Here is a 17,798-nt window from a genome sequence, read left to right on the forward strand (position 1 = left end):
CCCGCGCATGCGCCCCTGGGGCGGGCGGTGCTTTAGGGCCGCTGCGGAGCGCAGCCGGTTGTCGGGGCACTGCATCGCGGGTGAGGGCGGGCAGGCCCAGAGGAGGCCGCGTTGCCCCGGCGCCGCGGCCGGTGGGTGTGAGCGCGGAGACGCTCGGCGGTACGAGTGAGGATCCGCCGCGGCGGGTCCGCAGGGCTCCCGTGGGACGCCGCGGCGTCCGGTGGCGGGCCTGGGGCTGCAGTGGCGCCGCGGCCTGCTCAGCGTCCCGTGCTCTGCCGGCGCGCAGGGGGGAGCCGCGGAACCGGAGAAGATGAGCGACGCCGCGCTGCTTCTAGGCAGTGAGCGCCCCGAACACTGATGCAGAAAATCAATAAGAACGTGGTCCTGGCGCTCCTTTCTCTGGCCAGCCTGGTTTTCCTCCTCTTCCAGCTGTACTATTACAAGTTCTACCTGTCGCACAAGGTATGAGAGAGCTGTCCTGCATAGGCTTGCTTTGTGGGATAGCCGAGTATAATGCTTATTCTTTTCCAACCATTTAACGGCATTAATACTATGCCCGAATTTCCCTCATATGGGTAGCGATTCCTGTAATATTGGCTTATTGCCCGGGCAGGCTTCTGGTGGCAGGCATGCAATACTTCCTAAGTGACTTCTGTTGATGGCAAGGTCAAACCAAGCATCATCTTAGGCCTTTTCTGAAGAAACAAGGAAAGCAGCATTTATTGGTTGCATGTTTTTCAAAAGAGGTGTTTTTAAAATAAACTCCTGCTTTTTCTGCAGTTGTCTTAGTGCTTTGTGATTCAGCTTTCACACTTCTCTAAAAGTTACAGGTCAAATCCTGCTTTTATACCGCCCATGGAATATTTAGCTGAGTGTGTTTTTTCTGTAGCAGAGGTAAATGTTACTACACCAAAACACAGTGCATTTCATTTGGCTTCACAGTTGCAATGCAGATTCAACAAAGGAACTCTTTGCAACTGTAAGTCTTCATTTTATTTTTACAGAAGAACCACGTAGGTATCATATTTCCTGTATTTGTTTTCTTTTGATGAGGACATTCTTAATAAATGCAGGCAGCCTTTGTGCTGGGTAGTACCACAATCTTTTACTTCTTTCTTATAGTTTTGTATTGTAAACGACAGGGCTGTGAATGAGAAATTCTGCATACGTCTGAAAAGCTAAAAGCTGAGCCACCAACTACCTTGGCTTTATGATAGGGATATACTCTATTTCACATTTAATTCTCTAAGATTACATCAGGAGAGACTGATGTAGGGTCCTGCTGTCTTTCCCACAGGGGTATTTGCCTAACTGTGTTTGTCACTTTCCTATTTTACATTTGCTGGGACATTGACTTAGAAACTTGAGGCCCGATCATGCAGTATTTGCATGTCTCTAAGTCCTCAGTGCTTGTTTAGTCCTAAATACACTAAGCTAGAGTAGTTGTTTACGGCTTCACATTCAGTGTGTTGAGTTACCAGAGGCATATAACCAAAGCCTGAACTATAAAGTGCTATCTGCATAAATGCCCCTGAATGTCTTCTGAAGAAATCCTAAGTAGAGATTCAATTGAAATTGACTTTTTTTTTTTTTTCTTTAATTTTCTTTCTTCTTTTTCCCCTCTCATTTTTTGATTTTGATAGAATGGAACGGTTTTTTCCAAAGTCAGAGGAAGCCAGTCAGGCCAAGACATCACTAGATGGGTATGTACAATGTCACTGCTTCATACCGTTCTTCTGCAAGTCTCAGAGAACTCTCGGAATTGCAAACTTGGGGTCCAGTTCTCTTTCCTCTGCACTGGGAATTTTCTGGTATTAAGGACAAAGAGATACTCTCCTCACTGAATAAAGTTATGAAGTGTTTCAAAACATCAGTTCAAAATAGAGTAGAGGAGCAGTTACAGCTTAGCAGCCTTTATTATTAGTATTTTAAGCAGAAAAAGTTGTTCTTTCTGATACAGAAGATTTAATCTGGGCTTCTGTGTTCTTTCAGACTGGGTATGGAAAAGATTAGCTTATTTGACATGCAGCTCATTGGATAGTCAGTGCCATGGTAAAAGAATTGGCTGCAGGTCTCAGATCACGGAATACCTGTTTGGTTCTGCTGGGTCATAAAACTCTCCACAAGCAGGAAAATGTTACATTTCAGCATTCACAGTTGCTGTATTCCAGTGTTCAGGAGCAGCATTAGGAGTGCCATTAGATAATTGAAATTGGGTGTTTTTTGTTGTGTCTCACTTAAAGTTTGCAAGATGGGGTACAACCAAAATATCATGTTGTCCTCAGGGAATCAGAAACTCAGTTATGATATTTGTAGTTAGCATTTGTTTGAAAACACTTTTACAGAAGTATTTAACAGATCACCCAGCAAAAGAACAGCACAGATGGTTAAAGAGAACAGTGCCCTGGGTTCTGAACTGGCTGCTGTTCTCTTTAGATGCAATATGATAATGTTTCTAGTTAGCAAAACAGCTGTTTAATGCCTTGTTCCTGCCTAGCAAGAGGAAAGGTGCTGTGGTTAAGAGTTGTTGTTGGGCATAATCCAAACCAACTGCTCTGTGGGCTGCTTGGTTGCTCTAGGAACGTGTCACTATAATTGGAGGTGGCGCCCCTTGGATCCACCTACTAGGTGTTAGCTGACATGGTCAAAGTGGGCTTCTAATATGCCAGTCCATGGACAGAGTTTTCATTAAGCTTTAAATTGATCTTACAGAATCACTAGTAACAAAGCAAAATGCTCCACAATCCTGCCAGGGACCTGTTGCACTCCAAGCTTTTTGCAGAGTCCCTTTGTGATGCATCCAGAATTCTCTATTTGAATGTATTTCTGTTAGCTGCTTGACATCATCACAATCTCTTTCTACCAATTATTTAAGTTTTAGCTAAAAGCACCTGTTCCCCTGGAGAAGTGATGGGGCTGGGGAAGGAAGCACATTTTTTGCACAGATTTGCTTCCTGTTTATTAGTCTGTTCTGCTGTTTTTAGTCACAAAAATAATGCTAGCACATCCCTTACCTTTCAGCATCCACTTGAAATCACTAAGACTGTTGTCTTGTCTCTGTACATACAGCACTTGTAGTGTTGCTGCCTAAATTCTTTACTTGATCCACATTCTGTCTTAATTCATGTTTTGTGCCTCTCTGAAGCCAAAGCCCCATGCCAGAACTGGAGGTTGGCCTGTGGAACCTTGTTAACCAGACTCATTGCTGGTCAGGAGTAAGGTTAGAGCTTCAATTGGAAGGCCAGGGTCAGCTTGCTGAGCAGGTAGCTTGGGCAGTAAGCCGTGGTGTTTCTAACTTGTGATTTTATCCTCTGTCAAACAGCACGTGGTTAGGAAATTCCTAGGCTTAGCAGCCAGTTACAATATACCAGTGTATTTGATCGATCCTTTCATTCTGGGACTGATTGCTAAAGACATTGAACAGATCAGAAGTTCTCCTGAAGGTCCTAGTCCGGAATGCAAGTACTTTTGTGCTCCAAGAGACTTTACTACATTTGCACTACTGGACAAAACATGGAAATATGAAGTAAGTGCCTTTCATTCAGCTAACGTTTGTGTGTTGTAGTGCATTCATCTGTTCAATGATTTTGTGACATGATACTTTCATGTTTGTATTAAGGACTCTGCGTTCATTGTGTGGAAGTCTCCTAAAGGTATTGGTAAAGAAAATTTGAGAGTCATTTACAGATAATCAGAAGTTTTTAGAAGCTGTCTGCAATATTCATAAATGCTTGTAGTAAGAGGTCATACCAAAAAGAGGAATGTCAAGGTTTAAGGCAAGACAGCAATAAACTGTGCCAGATGCTCCCTGTTACCCTCTTGCTTCCCACCACCCCTTTCCTTTTCATCGGAAAGATGGTAGGGAAGGAAGAGAGACTTAGACTTCACGTTGGAAGGTTTTAAAGGGTTTACTAATGCTACTAATAAATAGAGAATATATATACGAAATATACAAAACCGATCTTGAATGCTCGATGTGGAGCTGGCGTCACTCCAGCAGCAGGAGCTGGGCGTGCGGAGCTGGCGGCTCCAGCAGCTGCAGCTCAGGGTCCTGGAAGTCACGGGCAGGACTGCACAGCAAACCAGAAACTGGTTGGAGGATGCAGGGCCTGAGGGCTGTAGATCACAGGCAGACAGACAGGGTCCTCTCTAGATGCCGGCCATGGTCAAAGAGAGCGTGACCCTCGTGATCACCCTCTTATATAGGGGGTGTGACGGTTATGGGTTGGAATACTTTATTGACCCTCAGTTGGTCAGTTCTAGTCACCTGTTCCATTCACCCCCCCTCAAACACGCCCCTCTCACAACAGAACGTGGGCAAACTTACCGGTCTTTCTTGGCTACTGTTGAGCTCGTTGCGTGATCAGTGCAATCCATTTACTCCACGTAACTTCGGTTGTATGATGTGGAGAGGGAACTGTCCCTTTGAACATCCAGCTCAGCACCGGCAGTCGAGGTGCCAGGAGGAGCTGTGCTTCAGTACCGATCACTTCTGAAGCAGCTTGAACTCCTTCATGTGCTGCTAGTATCTCTTTTTCAGTTGGAGTATAGTTGGCCTCAGATCCTTTGTATCCTCGACTCCGAAAACCTAAGGGTCGACCTCAGGTTTCTCCTGGTGCTTTCTGCCAGAGGCTCCAGGTAAGTCCATTGTCTCCGGCTGTGGTGTAGAGCACATTTTTAACATCTAGTCCAGTCCGAACTGGTCCAAGGGCCACCGCATGAGTTATCTCACGCTTAATTTGTTCAAAGGCTTGTCGTTATTCAGGGCCCTACTCAAACTGGTTCTTTTTATGAGTCACTCGATAGAGAGGGCTCACAATCTGGCTGTAGTCAGGAATATGCATTCTCCAAAAACCTACAACGCCCAAGAAAGTCTGTGTCTCCTTTTTATGAGTAGGTGGAGACATTGCTGCAATTTTGTTGATCACATCCATTGGGATCTGACGACGGCCATCTTGCCATTTTATTCCTAAAAACTGGGTCTCTCGTGCAGGTCCCTTGACCTTGCTTCGTTTTATGGCAAAACCAGCATCCAAAAGAATCTGAATTATTCTCTCACCTTTCTCAAAGACTTCTTTCGCTGTGTCACCCCATACGATGATGTCATCAATATATTGCAAGTGTTCTGGAGCTTTACCTTGCTCCAGCGTGGTCTGGATCAGTCCATGGCAGATGGTAGGACTGTGTTTCCACCCCTGGGGCAAGCGATTCCACGTGTACCGGATGCCTCTCCAGGTGAAAGCAAACTGTGGCCTGCACTCTGCTGCTACAGGAATAGAGAAAAATGCATTAGCAATGTCAATTGTAGCATACCACTTAGCTGCCTTTGACTCCAGTTCAAATTGCAGTTCTAGCATGTCAGGCACAGCAGCACTCAGTGGTGGTGTAACTTCATTCAGGCCACGATAGTCTACAGTTAGTCTCCACTCATCACTAGACTTACGCACTGGCCAGATTGGGCTGTTAAAAGGTGAGCGAGTCTTACTGATCACACCCTGGCTTTCCAACTGATGGATCAACTTCTGGATAGGAATCAAAGAGTCTCGGTTGGTGCGATATTGCCGGCGATGCACTGTCGTGGTAGCAATTGGCACCTGCTGATCGTCAACCATCAGCAGTCCTACAGCAAAAGGATCATCTGAAAGACCAGGCAAATCAGACAGCTGTTCAATTTTCTCAGTGTCCACAGCTGCTATACCAAATGCCCATCTATACCCTTTTGCGTCCTTAAAATACCCTCTCTTGAGGTAGTCTATGCCAAGGATGCACGGAGCATCTGGACCAGTCACAATGGGATGCTTTTGCCAGTTTTTTCCAGTTAGGCTGATTTCAGCCTCTACAACAGTCAGTTCCTTGGATCCCCCAGTCACTCCAACAATATTGATGGATTGCGTTCCTTTATAATTAGAAGGAATTATCGTGCACTGAGCACCAGTGTCCACTAAAGCTTTGTACTCCTGGGGGAGTGTTGTACCAGGCCATCGTATTTGTACAGTCCAATAAACTCTGTTATCCCTTTCCTCCACCTGGTTGGAGGCAGGGCACCTCTAATTTCTGTTTTGCACAGTCTCTGGGTGTGAATTAGAGGTTCCTTCAAGAGCATCAGAATCTCTTCTGCTCCTTTTGTAAACTGGAGCAGCCACCTTCCTAGGAGTTTTTCCTTTTATTTCACGTACTCGTTCTTGAAGTTCTGAGGTAGGTCTTCCATGCCACTTATTCATGTTTTCTCCCTGCTCATGTAGGAAGAACCACAGTGAACCTCTTTTTGTGGGCTGCCTCTGTCCTCTCTCTCGAGATTGGAAACGCCTTTTCCTAATAGCTGAAACACAGGTTTGTGCAGGTCATGAATGGTATGTGTCTTCTCTGAGTTCTTTGATTTCTTGCAACAGCTTTTCAAACCGGTTGTCAGATTTTTCACACAGTTTCTCTACAGCAGAGACACAAGCCCGTAGAGAACCAGCAAGGCTGTCCTCAAAGTCCCGGAGCTGCTCAATCACTTCAGTAATATCTTGTACACCTCTAGCTGACCAGACCATTCCTGCCAATGACTTAGCATATGCAGGGGGTGAACTTTGTACAAATCTGCGCCACAGAGGTCGTGTACAATTGATTCTATCTGGGTCTGTCCCCTCTTGGTTGTCTGGTCCAAAATAGATGATCTCTCGCACAGCTAATTCTCTCAGGAACTGGATACCTCTCTCCATAGTATTCCATTTCCCTAACTTGGATATACAATCTTCCTTGCAGGGAAATCTTACTTTCATAGCTGCCAGGAGTCGGGTCCAGAGAGTAGTGGCATTAGACTCTCTTGAAATTGCCCTATCAATGGTGGAATCTCTTGACAGAGATCCCAGCTGCCTGGCTTCACCACCTTCCAATTCAATTGTTTCTGCCCCATTGTCCCAGTATCGGAGCAGCCAGGTTAAAATATTCTCGCCTTCACGACGACTAAAGTCTTTTCTCATATCTCTCAGCTCACCTGGAGAAAAGGACCGAGTGGTGGTCACTTCATCTCCTCCCTGTCCTGATGGTGCCCCTCGGGTTGATGTTGGCCCTGTGCCATCATCTGCTGCACGAGTAGTCTTTCTAGTGACTTTCTTACAACCAGCAACTGATGCTGATATGGGTTCACCATCATTGATTAATTTCCAGAGTCTGAATGACTGTCACAGTGGTTACGGCAGCAACAGTGCCCAGTGTGTGAAGAAGGGGGGGCTGCCTTGTTAGCCTTTGAGGCTGGAGAAGTAATGTTATCTGCAGCTACCTTGGCAGAGGAACTCTGTGGAGGAGCTGTAGCTTCAGACTGCAAAGCCACGGTTGGGGGGCAGTAGATGTAGCGGCAGCTTTTGCTGTTTTGCTCTTTCTCGAGCTGCTCGGAGTGCTTTTTGCTAAAGCTTCCGAAGACGCACCGCAAATCTCAGGACAACAAAGAGACGCAAACCTCCTGTTGAACGCCATTTCTCTTAACAGAAGCACAAACTGACACACATTCAGCAAACCAGATAACACCATCACAGTTCTATCAAAACTCCAAGGATATTCAAAGTTCTCTAAAACATTTGCGAACTGTCCTAGCGAAAAAACGAAAGTATTGTTAGTCAGCCTTTCTAAAGATTCGCTCGACCGATTAGCAAACACAGAGCCGTACTGCTCTTTAATCTCTCCTGGAGGCTTTTCAAGGTAAAGCAGAAGCGAGTAAAAATTCATTAGCGGCTGCAGTATAATGAAATAAACCAGTGACAAACCACACAGTATCATCATGACCATTGTCCAGTTCCTTGTTGTTATACAATGAATACTTCGATTTAAAAAGAAACTCCAACACAGATATGGTATCAGTGAGCACAATGTGGAAAATAACTGATACAACTTATGCCATAAGATCTTTACATCAGTGTAATTCGCTTTGCCTTAATACCACTAAATAGTGTCCGAAGCAAACAGATGCGTGAGTATCACAACTCTGAGTTGGCACCGTGCCAAGAAAATTGAAAGGTACGTCAGAGCAGTAGAAAAGCCAAAAATCTACAAATTTACCCCTTTCTCTTGCCCCATGTTGGGCGCCAATTATCTGTCAAGGGTTAGATTGTGGAGTGACAATAAAACTCTGGCAGATGTATTGTTAACCTCCTCTCTCCCTGCTTCCCCCTTTTGCCCCTCCATCTCCCCCCTTCCCACTGAGGACAGGCGATTGGGAGGAAAAGAAGGACAGAGAGAAGAGAGTTGGAAAAATTAACAATAGTTTACTAATGCTACTAATAAGAATAGAGAAAATAATACAAAATATACAAAACCAATCTTGAAAGTCTCAGCAACTGCAGAGCTGGCAACCAAAGTCCTGGATTGGACTCTGCAGCCAACCGGAGCTGGATTCAGTCTGTCACTAGGCCTCAGTTCGCAGGGACGACTAGCAAGGTCCTCTCCTAATGTTGGCCATAAGCAGAAGGCAAAATAGAAAGGGAAAAGGGACAAGATCCTCGTGATCTCCCACTTTTTTATGAAATATTCACATGAATGGAATGTTATACACAGTTGGTCAGTTTCTTGGTCACTTGTTTCTCGTTGCCCCTCTCCCAAGATGTCCATCCATGCTTAGCAATAAGTTTGCATTCCATTGCTAGGTTTACCAAAACATGTCTGGTTCTCCAGGAAAATGCAGCTAATATGAAGGCTTTAGCTGACAGGCAAATTCACTAAAAGAGAAACTTGTTTTTAACAAAACCAGGACAGCTACCATAGTAATAAATCTAAACACGAGCTTCTTCAGCATTCCGTTGGTGGTCTTATCAGCACCAAGTACAGCATCCGAGGAAAAAATATGCAGGCAAAAACTCAGAAAAGTACAGCCACCTAGAAGAACTTAGCTAAAAAAAAAAAAAAAAATCACTAAAAGAGAACTGGTCTTGTTTGTGACAAAACCGGGACAAGAAAAGAAAGTGGCCTGTTAGAAAGAAAGAAGGAAAACCTTAAGCCTGCAATGGAAGTACAGCCATAATAAATTGCAAGCTTAGGTATTTGTCAGGGCGGAAATGTAGGTATTGATGTGGCAAGGCTGGATAGATTATAATACCTGGTGGACATTTCATTTAGTGTGTCCTTGTACTTACTATAGTTTTATTTTTGTCACTTAGTGTATTGGTATCTGTGCTTTTCTTGAGAGTTCTGAGATTTTTAAATGGATGTGTCAAAAATAGAGATGTAGCATGTGATAAAGGACAAAATAGGGTACAAGATTATTTCCTCAATTAAATGTCATCTGGAAATATTTTTTAGATTAATTTATACAGACGAAAGGTACCAGTGACAAACAGCTTTTTTTTTCCTATTTTTCATTTTTTAAGAAAAAGCACAAGACATTAAAACGATCTGTGACTGTTTTACTGAGAGAGTCCCACTCAAGTGAAGACTGGTGTCATTCTCGATCTGATCAGGCAGTTGTTTTACCCATAGCTGTAAAGGAATTGAAGAAACCGAGCATAAGGTGTTGTGGCAGCACACTACGTTCCTTTATGGCTCCTAGGCAGTATCTGTAGCATGCACAGGAGAAGCTGGTATGTCTGCATAAGACACTTCCGGGGGGGTAATTGAAAGCATCTTCAAATGCTGATTGATTCTTTTCTTATCAGCCAGAATTTCATTCTCCTTTTCTATATAGATAAACAAACCTGATACCTACTGCCATGTTCAGAGTTTGGTGAGATTTAGATGCACATTTATGTACATGATAAAATAAGATTTTACAGTAGTTGTTTTTGTATTAGTGATATAATTATTCAGGGATTTACAGACACCAAGTTCAGCACAAGAATAACTTTAGAGAACCGTTTGAGGGTGCAGAGAAGGGTGCTGTGGGAAGGCGAAAACCTAGTCCAGGCATGGCTTACAACATTTATTTGTTGTTTTATTGAATAGTTTGAGGGACAAAATTGTTTGTGGTTGCTCATCTTTAAGGTCTTAGAAATTTTGGAGTATTTTGTGCTTAAGTCTGATAATTAAATGAAAATTGAGAATAAAGTCAGTTAATAACAAGCATTTAGCATGCAGTTTTGGTTTCTCTAATCTTTAGCTTCTCTCTCTCTTTCCATCTCTCCCTTTCTCTCATTTTTAGGTAGGACTTTTAAAAACTGCTGAGAAAATGGGGTTCCAATGGCTAAAGATTATAAACAAGGACCCCCGCTTGGATGGGATGGATGACCTATCTGGGATTGAAATACCCTTGCACTACATATTTAAACTGGCATCTCATGCCATTCACCTGGTGGTCTTCTATGAGAGGAGTGGTAATTATCTCTGGCACGGCCCCCTGAGGCTCAAGCAACACATGGACAGAAAGTTTGTGCCTTTCCGGAAACTCCACTTTGGTCGCTACCCTGGAGCATATGAAAAGTGAGTTCAAAATAGAGGAGGCAAAAGTCGTTATGGCACTTCCAGAATAACTTATTCATCCTGTATATAAAATAAATCGCTTTTCTAAAGTGAAGTTGTAAAATTTAGCTCATATATAGTTCAGATCTCACAGTGCTGGTAGATTAAGGTGTGAAGGTATGTCCAATTCTGCTTACCTGAAAACAAGAGCTTCCCACCAGTTATACATTACGAACTATGATTTAGAGGACGTTGCTGTGTAGCTAGATTGGAGCAGGTGGGAAGCTGAGAGAATAAGTCATGACTACAGTCGAGTGTACCAGAGGATCTCCTGCTGGAGTCTGTGGTTTACTGTTAATATATTTAAAAGCTTGAAATCTGTTGGTAGCCATCTGTGCTGTCAACATGGGTAAAGTGAACGTGGCAGGAGATTTGGTACTACCTAGTATTTGGTGTTCTTTCTTTAAGGATATGTACACAAAAGTTGAATACAGGTGTGGAACATTAGATGAAAAGGGGAAGCAACAAAAAACCTTTCAGTAATTGTCCAAATCATCAGTGTTAACTCAAATGAAGTGTAGTGACATTTGTAACACAAAGACATGTGCCAACCATTGCATCTAACCCATACTGCTAACGTGTTGAGGGGACTCCTTTCTTGCATAAATGTTTGAAATGGTGATGTTACTTTTCCATAGTCTTACGCTTAAACTTTGCATTAAATTGGTAAAATTACTGTAAAAGTCTGCCTTTTGTTACAATGCTTTCAATAGCAGTATTTCAGGAAATACAGGTCATTGCAAATCTTGACATTGTTTTTGAAGCCACGCACATGCCAATAGGCTCTGAGAACAGTATTCCTGTAGGATGTGTGTATACAGGTCAAGATAAATCTGTTTAACTTTTTATTTTAAAATGGCACCATTCTTTCTTCCTTTGTAAATGTGGAATCTGTACCAGTTGTGTGCCTAAACGTTTGAAATCGGCTGTGTAAGCTGTTGAATATCACATTTCATTCATTGTGAAGGCTGAACAGTTTCTAAATTTTAAATGCAAATAGCCTTGAAAGTACAGGGTAAAATTTGGCTCTTAAATGCATACCATACTTTAGACAGCCAAATAAATAGTCTAAATTTTCAAATGCACCAAACAACAGCTCTGAACAAATTCAGTGCAAGTCATGAGCCAGTAAAGGAATCTGTGATCTCACAAACTATCTATAGACTTAAAGGCATCAAATGTCTTTTTGAACAAATTTGGAAGTACACGGGGAATTTGTTGATGCTCTTGTTGCTCTTCTTTTATGATGTTTGGGTGTATTTGGACAGAAGAATCACTGCCAGCATTATATATTAAGATTTTAACCTGAGCTAGAGGAAAAAGCGTCTTGTAGTTTGTAAAGGATTTGAATAGTGTAATGTATCATCTTTCTTTCCTTGCAGGCCAGAACTTCTCCTTGTTTCCATTGATGACTTAAAAGTTCAAATTCCAAAAAATCCATCCAGTTTTCTAGAGGAGATGTTACACTCTAGATTTCTTGAATGTAGGTACAGAGAAGCTCGGTCTTTCTTTCAGGTTAGTGGTAATCAGGTAGTGTCTCTGAGATGTAACATTCTTTTTCACTGATTGACCAGTTCATTGTTTTTTACCTAGATGGGACTGTTCACATACATAAAGCTAAATACAGCCTCTGAGACTCAATCCACAGAGTTTAGTAAGTGGTAATAAAACTGAAACTTAACTGATAATCATGGTCTGGCTTTCTTACTTGTAAGGACATTTTTTGCCACTTTCCAAAACTTTGAAAAAGAAGAGGTAGCCAATATGTCCATAGTTATCACACATTTTTACTTTTAAATAGATTCTGTGTAAATAAGATTAAGGTCTTCTGTGTGTTTGTGGCTGAAATTTTTCCTTTTGGCAATTCTCAGGTTTCTGAGTAATATTTCATTTTATGTTCTTTTAAACTGTGCACTGCTCTCCCACATTTCCAGTTTGTTTTATTTGAAATGGTATATTAATTCTGAAATTACGTATTTAATTGCTTTTTGACCAAGCTAATGTTTTCACCACTATTCAAAGCATTATTTTTAGAATATTGGTACCTGATTTAGCAGATGGTGGAAAATTTAGGAGCATTTTGTCCTAACTTGAAAATGGCCGAGACACAAAGTGCTTACGTGTTACCACCATTAAGATTGTGGAGTCATAATCAAATCACTGAATTTCAGCCATCTCTTGATTTCATGAAAAGGGAAAAAAGAGGACACTAGAGTTTCCATTCTTCAGACATTTGAGGGGCTCTAATGTTGAAATGAGCAGCTAGCATCTGTTTTGAAAATAAAGTATTCATTTCAGCTGCTTGATGCCTGAGAGCTCTTAATGAAATCAGTTGTCAAACTGAATGGTGCATTGCTCCAGTGTTTGATTTGGTAATTTTTGCCCAGACTGCCGTGTTGGTTTTGGCTTTGCATTGCAGTTTTTGCCACAGTTTTATCTGGAAGATTGGCACAATTTTCTGTTCATGTTGTTTCTGCTATATAGCAGAACTTGTCGAGATCCAGTTGTAACACGTGGTGGCGCCAAGTAAACTGATGTGCTGGAAGAAACTCTGGCTCTGTCCCTGTTCTCCCCCTGGGCTCTGGGTATTAGCTTCACCGTGTTCAGAACTGGGGTTCATCTGTGTTTTTGCCGAATGCTGAGAATCGGTGCCTAATACATGACTTCTTATTCTATTTTACTGTGACTTTACATTCTGCTAGTTTGAAAAAACTGAAGATTGATGTTTCAGAGTTAAAATTTTAACTTGTCATTCTAGTACATGTTCTCAAACTGGTCTTTATATGTGAAAACAGATACTGCCCAGATATTAGTTAAGTAACATTTTAAAGATCATTTTTTCTTAGGACACTGAAAAATTAAGGGATGAGTTTACTCGCAGACAACAGCTCTCTTATTCTTCCTTTGCCTTCCAGCTGTATCCTGATGATGCCTCTCTTGATGCAGTGGAGTTCAGAAAAAAAGCAAAATCCTTGCTCCATCTGGCTGCCCTGACACTGAATAACTTAGGAGTAAAGTTCTGGCTGAGCAGTGGAACATGCCTTGGTAAAACATTTGTGTTGTGTGGCATTTTTAAACACATCTGAAATTTTAAACTTTTCATCCTCTGGTGCTTGTGATGTCAGCTGATGTTAGCAACTAAATGTACCAGGTTGCAAGGTAATAATGTGGCATTAGCAATATTGAAATAGGCCTTTTTGCTCCAGACTAAGTGCTTTTTCTTTAGAAGCTTGTACCTTGGTGATGCGGAGGAAATTTCCAGTAAAGCATTTAATGTTATTAGCAATTATCTGTGTAGTGCTGATCACTGCTTAGAAAGTATTCAGTAATCTAAATTGTGTGGCTTAGATTTACTGAAACGCAAGTTGGAAAGCACAGTGATGGGCACATATTTCTACTGGCCATGTAGTCTCTCATGTAATTTTGATTCCCATCCAGTTTGGTGCTTATCACTGACTTTTAAGATACAATTCACATTTATTTATTTTAAAACATGTCCTTTTAATAAAATATCAGCCTGTTAGAGGAGGTACTGCAAATTTTCGGTTCTGCTGAAGATGGAAGGTAGAAGGTTATCACAGGTGAAGATTCTCGTGTTATTGAAATAGGTTTTGAAAGCTCATGTGTGTGCATTTGACTTGCATTTGTTTTGTCCTAGAGAATATAATTAATTTTCTGAATGAACAGCTACTAAAAGCTGCTTTAATGAAACAGACAAAATGATGTCCCACTTCTTGTCTTACTGTTTTGCAGTAGTGCTTGAAAGATGATTAACATCTCAGATACTATTTAAATAATAGTTTCAAATCAAAAGCACATCTGTAGCCCTGTAACTGTTCATTGCTGATCAGATTTGGACCCAAATAAAGAATACATTTTTTTAAAAGGCATTTAGATTGGGAAACTGAAGTTATTTTATCATTCAAAGAGTTAGGGTTTTTTCTCTCATTCTTGGCTTTCTCGAGGAAAGAGCTAACTATAAGTGCAGTAATATTAGTTTTCATTGATGTGGTTTATTTCATACTAGAGAAAGGCAGAAGTCTTGTTTATGGCCTCATTCAAAGATCTTTGCCTAAGTTCATTTTTATATTGCTTATTATTATTATATTCTGTTTATATATTTCTTATGTTTATATATTTCTTATGTTCCTAAATTAACTAGGTTTGGTTTGGGTTTTTTTTCTAAACTCAGGCTGGTATAGACAGTGCAATGTCATTCCTCACAGCAAAGACGTGGATTTAGGAGTCTTCATAAGGGACTACAAAGCAGATATTATTCCGGCCTTTCAGAAAGCAGGATTACCACTGAAGCACAAATTTGGCAAGGTACACAGATAATGAACAATTTATTTCATTTGACTTTGTGTAGATTCACAAGTTGGAGTACAGCTGCAGATTACTGTGTAGAAGTGGTATGTTGAGTCTCAGACATTTACTTATTAGGGTTTTACCTAAACATATAATTTTACTGATTTTTGTATGTTGGACACTGTGAGGAAACACTTTTTTTATTAGGTTTAATCCTGTTTGGGGAGTGCGAATTCCACCTCAGAATAAATTTTTCTTAAGTTTTAAAGAGGTATGTTCTGTGAGAGTGATGCTAGGGAAACTTCAAAATCAAGGTAGAATTTAGAGTTTGAGATTGGATGGGCCTCGTCATATGGGAATACTGGTGATAACTCTCAGATTATCTGTAGCCCTGTTTGTAAAACTAGCAGAAAGGAAAGGTTGGCTAGAGGTGGGCACTGAGCTTGTTCATCATTAGCTTATGTGGATATTTCTTTATAATAGCTTTTTCAGAGTGTGGACTGCAGAATGGTAGAGAGAGGAAACAAAATTACAGGAGCATGAAGGTTCAGCAACAGTTCAAGTGATACCTCATTACTGGTGCTACGGAGTGTTTTATCATAGAGAGAATCTGCTAAATGAAGACACCTACTAATCACGTGTTTATTCACTGAGGTTATTTTGCTTGTGACAGAGGACAAGGAGATGCTGCTGAAGCTTTTGGGGCTAAAGGGAGGAAAAATAAGGTAGTTCCACTGAGATGCAGATTCCCAGTGTTCTCAAGGCATCAAAAAAACCCCCAAAATTGCAGAATTAGTGTATTTTCTTCAGTTAGGATAGGAGTCACTCTGCATACCTGACCAAAAAAAAAAAATCTGTTTTCTGAAACCTGCTAGCAAGTAGCCTTGAATTTTTCTGAGTATATACAGTATGTATTTTTGTCTTACAGGTAGAAGACAGCTTGGAACTCTCTTTCCAGGGAGATGATGTGAAACTTGATATTTTTTTCTTCTATGAAGAGGATGACCACATATGGAATGGAGGAACTCAGGCCAAATCGGGCAAAAAATTTAAGTACGAACTGGATTTGTACATCTAATAGCAAAGAAATGGAACAAGTTAGTGCTTAGTGTTGGCATTTTATGCATTGTATGTTGTTGCCTGGCAAAGGCCATGCTCTTTGTGGGGAAGGCAGTTAACAGAAGAGAATCAGTGGAGATTTTGCACTTTGAGACCAGAGAAGTACAAGAACAGTACTATGCCTTACCAGATATACTGGGCTTGTCAAATGTCAGTTCTCTTGTGAAATATAAAGCAAACCTGATATGTCATATATCAAGCAGATCTTATCTGGGCTGTGACAAGCTCTGAGTTAAATAAACAGAAAAGAAAAGAGAAAGAAGTCTCTAAAACTGTATTTGTTACATAGACTAATTTTGCAGTAAAAAAATGAATTTTTAGACATCTGTTTTGATGACAGAGCATTATGGCAGAAAGTCTCAACTATCCTTGCAAAGTAAACTCCATAGTTTAGGATTTTGTGGTGATGATTTGGAATATTTTGCTGGCACAACATTACAGTCAATAATGCAGATGATTGCTGCAGACCTTGTTGTTATTCATGTTCTGAAAACTGAATTTTGAGTAGGATCCCACATTTCTTGCCTCATACTTTTCAGTGTTAAATCAACAAATAAGTACAACAGCTTCCTGATCTGCTCACCAAACTGCATGTAGGTTTTGAAAATTATATTTATTTCTTTCCGTCACCCACCTTAACTCAGAAAGAGATATTTGCAGGCTAGTTGAAAACCTTGTTGACTTCTGTAGGATTTAATGATTGTTGATATTTTGCCTGAACAGTGTTTGCCTATATTTAGTTAATGGGAACTTAGTGAACACTGTCATCCAGGCGGTGATAACGTCTGAGGCCTTGTCTTAGTTATCTTTCTTCTGAAAGGATAAACAAAGATTGGGGAAGATATTTTGATGACCAGACTCAAAAGGCACTCTTACAAGTAGACAAAAGGAAGAATCCTTGAAATATACCCCCAGAAAATGTGGTATGTTGCGGAGTGTTTTTCTTAGAATACAGCAACAATTGATAGTTTCCCAAACTGGGCTTAATGTCTTTTTTTTCCATATAAGATTTTAGAGGATCTTGTATAATGCATTCAGAGGAAGAGGCCGACCAATTAATTCCTTTCCTTTTCTTTGTGCTTCTCTTGTGTCTAAATTGCTATATATGTTTCCATGCCTGTGGAGCTGACATGCTCTTTCAAAATTCTGTTGTAGCATCAGATCTGGGGTACTTGAGACCTGTTTATTTTCTCCTTTTAGATATGACTGGTCCAATGCATGAGAATAGAAGGCAGACGTGAAACAGTGCTATGCTCCAGCTCCTGTATTCTAGGATATCACAGGTCTTTGAGAACTCCAGCTTTCATAAAACGCTTTCCTTTTCTTGTAGACTAGTACTTATTTTTGGTGATAATTTTTTTCAGGGTTTACAAACATGGCCTTCTAGTTCAATAAGAACTAATTTTCTTAGACATAGTAGCATAAGGAAGCCTCTGATTCTGAACTAGTGTTTCTTAGGCATACTTTACTGTACTTAATATATACAGAAATGGAGCAAGGGAACTGCTTGTTTATTATTATAAAGGCCCCAAATCCTGACAGAACATGCTTTTCAGAATGCTTAGCTGAATAATTCAATATATGTATTATCCCAAATACCTTCTCAGAAAGAGGAAAAAGATCACAGCTTTTTATCTGTGAGATGTGATGATTTAGCATGCTTGATCTGAATGCCTGCAACACCAGAATGACCCTCAGTTTTGCTTAGATGTGTACAGAGATGTGTACTTAATGACCCTCAATTTTGCTTAGTCTTTCACCCTTCCAAAATTTTGGGGGAAGGTAGAATGAGGAGGGCAGTCAAAAGAGAAGTGATCATTTGATGATGCAGAATCCTAAATCCACTTTAACAATTTTAAAGGAATCTCACCAGCTGTTTATGTGTATCAGAAGATATATTGGTTGCTACTAGATCATCATAGATAAGGGTGGGAGTTCTATTCCGA

At 40.8% G+C, this 17,798-nt stretch overlaps 1 protein-coding gene across 5 annotated transcripts in view; it reads left to right on the forward strand.

Moving 5' to 3' along the window:
• Positions 1-2: 2 nt before the first annotated feature.
• FKTN (fukutin) overlaps positions 3-17,798 on the forward strand; it is a 54,822-nt gene continuing 37,026 nt past the window's right edge. The window contains exons 1-10 of one of the 5 annotated variants that reach the window (XM_065045670.1): positions 3-462; positions 1,644-1,703; positions 3,323-3,526; positions 4,541-4,638; positions 6,243-6,330; positions 10,109-10,386; positions 11,808-11,940; positions 13,341-13,470; positions 14,618-14,751; positions 15,662-15,786. In XM_065045670.1, coding sequence (XP_064901742.1) covers positions 358-462; positions 1,644-1,703; positions 3,323-3,526; positions 4,541-4,638; positions 6,243-6,330; positions 10,109-10,386; positions 11,808-11,940; positions 13,341-13,470; positions 14,618-14,751; positions 15,662-15,786 — 1,355 coding nt within the window. In that variant the 5' untranslated portion in view covers positions 3-357. Of the gene's footprint in view, positions 463-1,643; positions 1,704-3,322; positions 3,527-4,540; positions 4,639-6,242; positions 6,331-9,343; positions 9,552-10,108; positions 10,387-11,807; positions 11,941-13,340; positions 13,471-14,617; positions 14,752-15,661; positions 15,831-17,798 lie in introns of those variants that run through there. The other 4 variants (XM_065045671.1, XM_005499086.3, XM_013369176.3 and 1 more) reach the window with 4 other exon arrangements.

This window comes from Columba livia, chromosome Z (assembly GCF_036013475.1).
Source record: "Columba livia isolate bColLiv1 breed racing homer chromosome Z, bColLiv1.pat.W.v2, whole genome shotgun sequence".
Taxonomy (NCBI): domain Eukaryota; kingdom Metazoa; phylum Chordata; class Aves; order Columbiformes; family Columbidae; genus Columba; species Columba livia.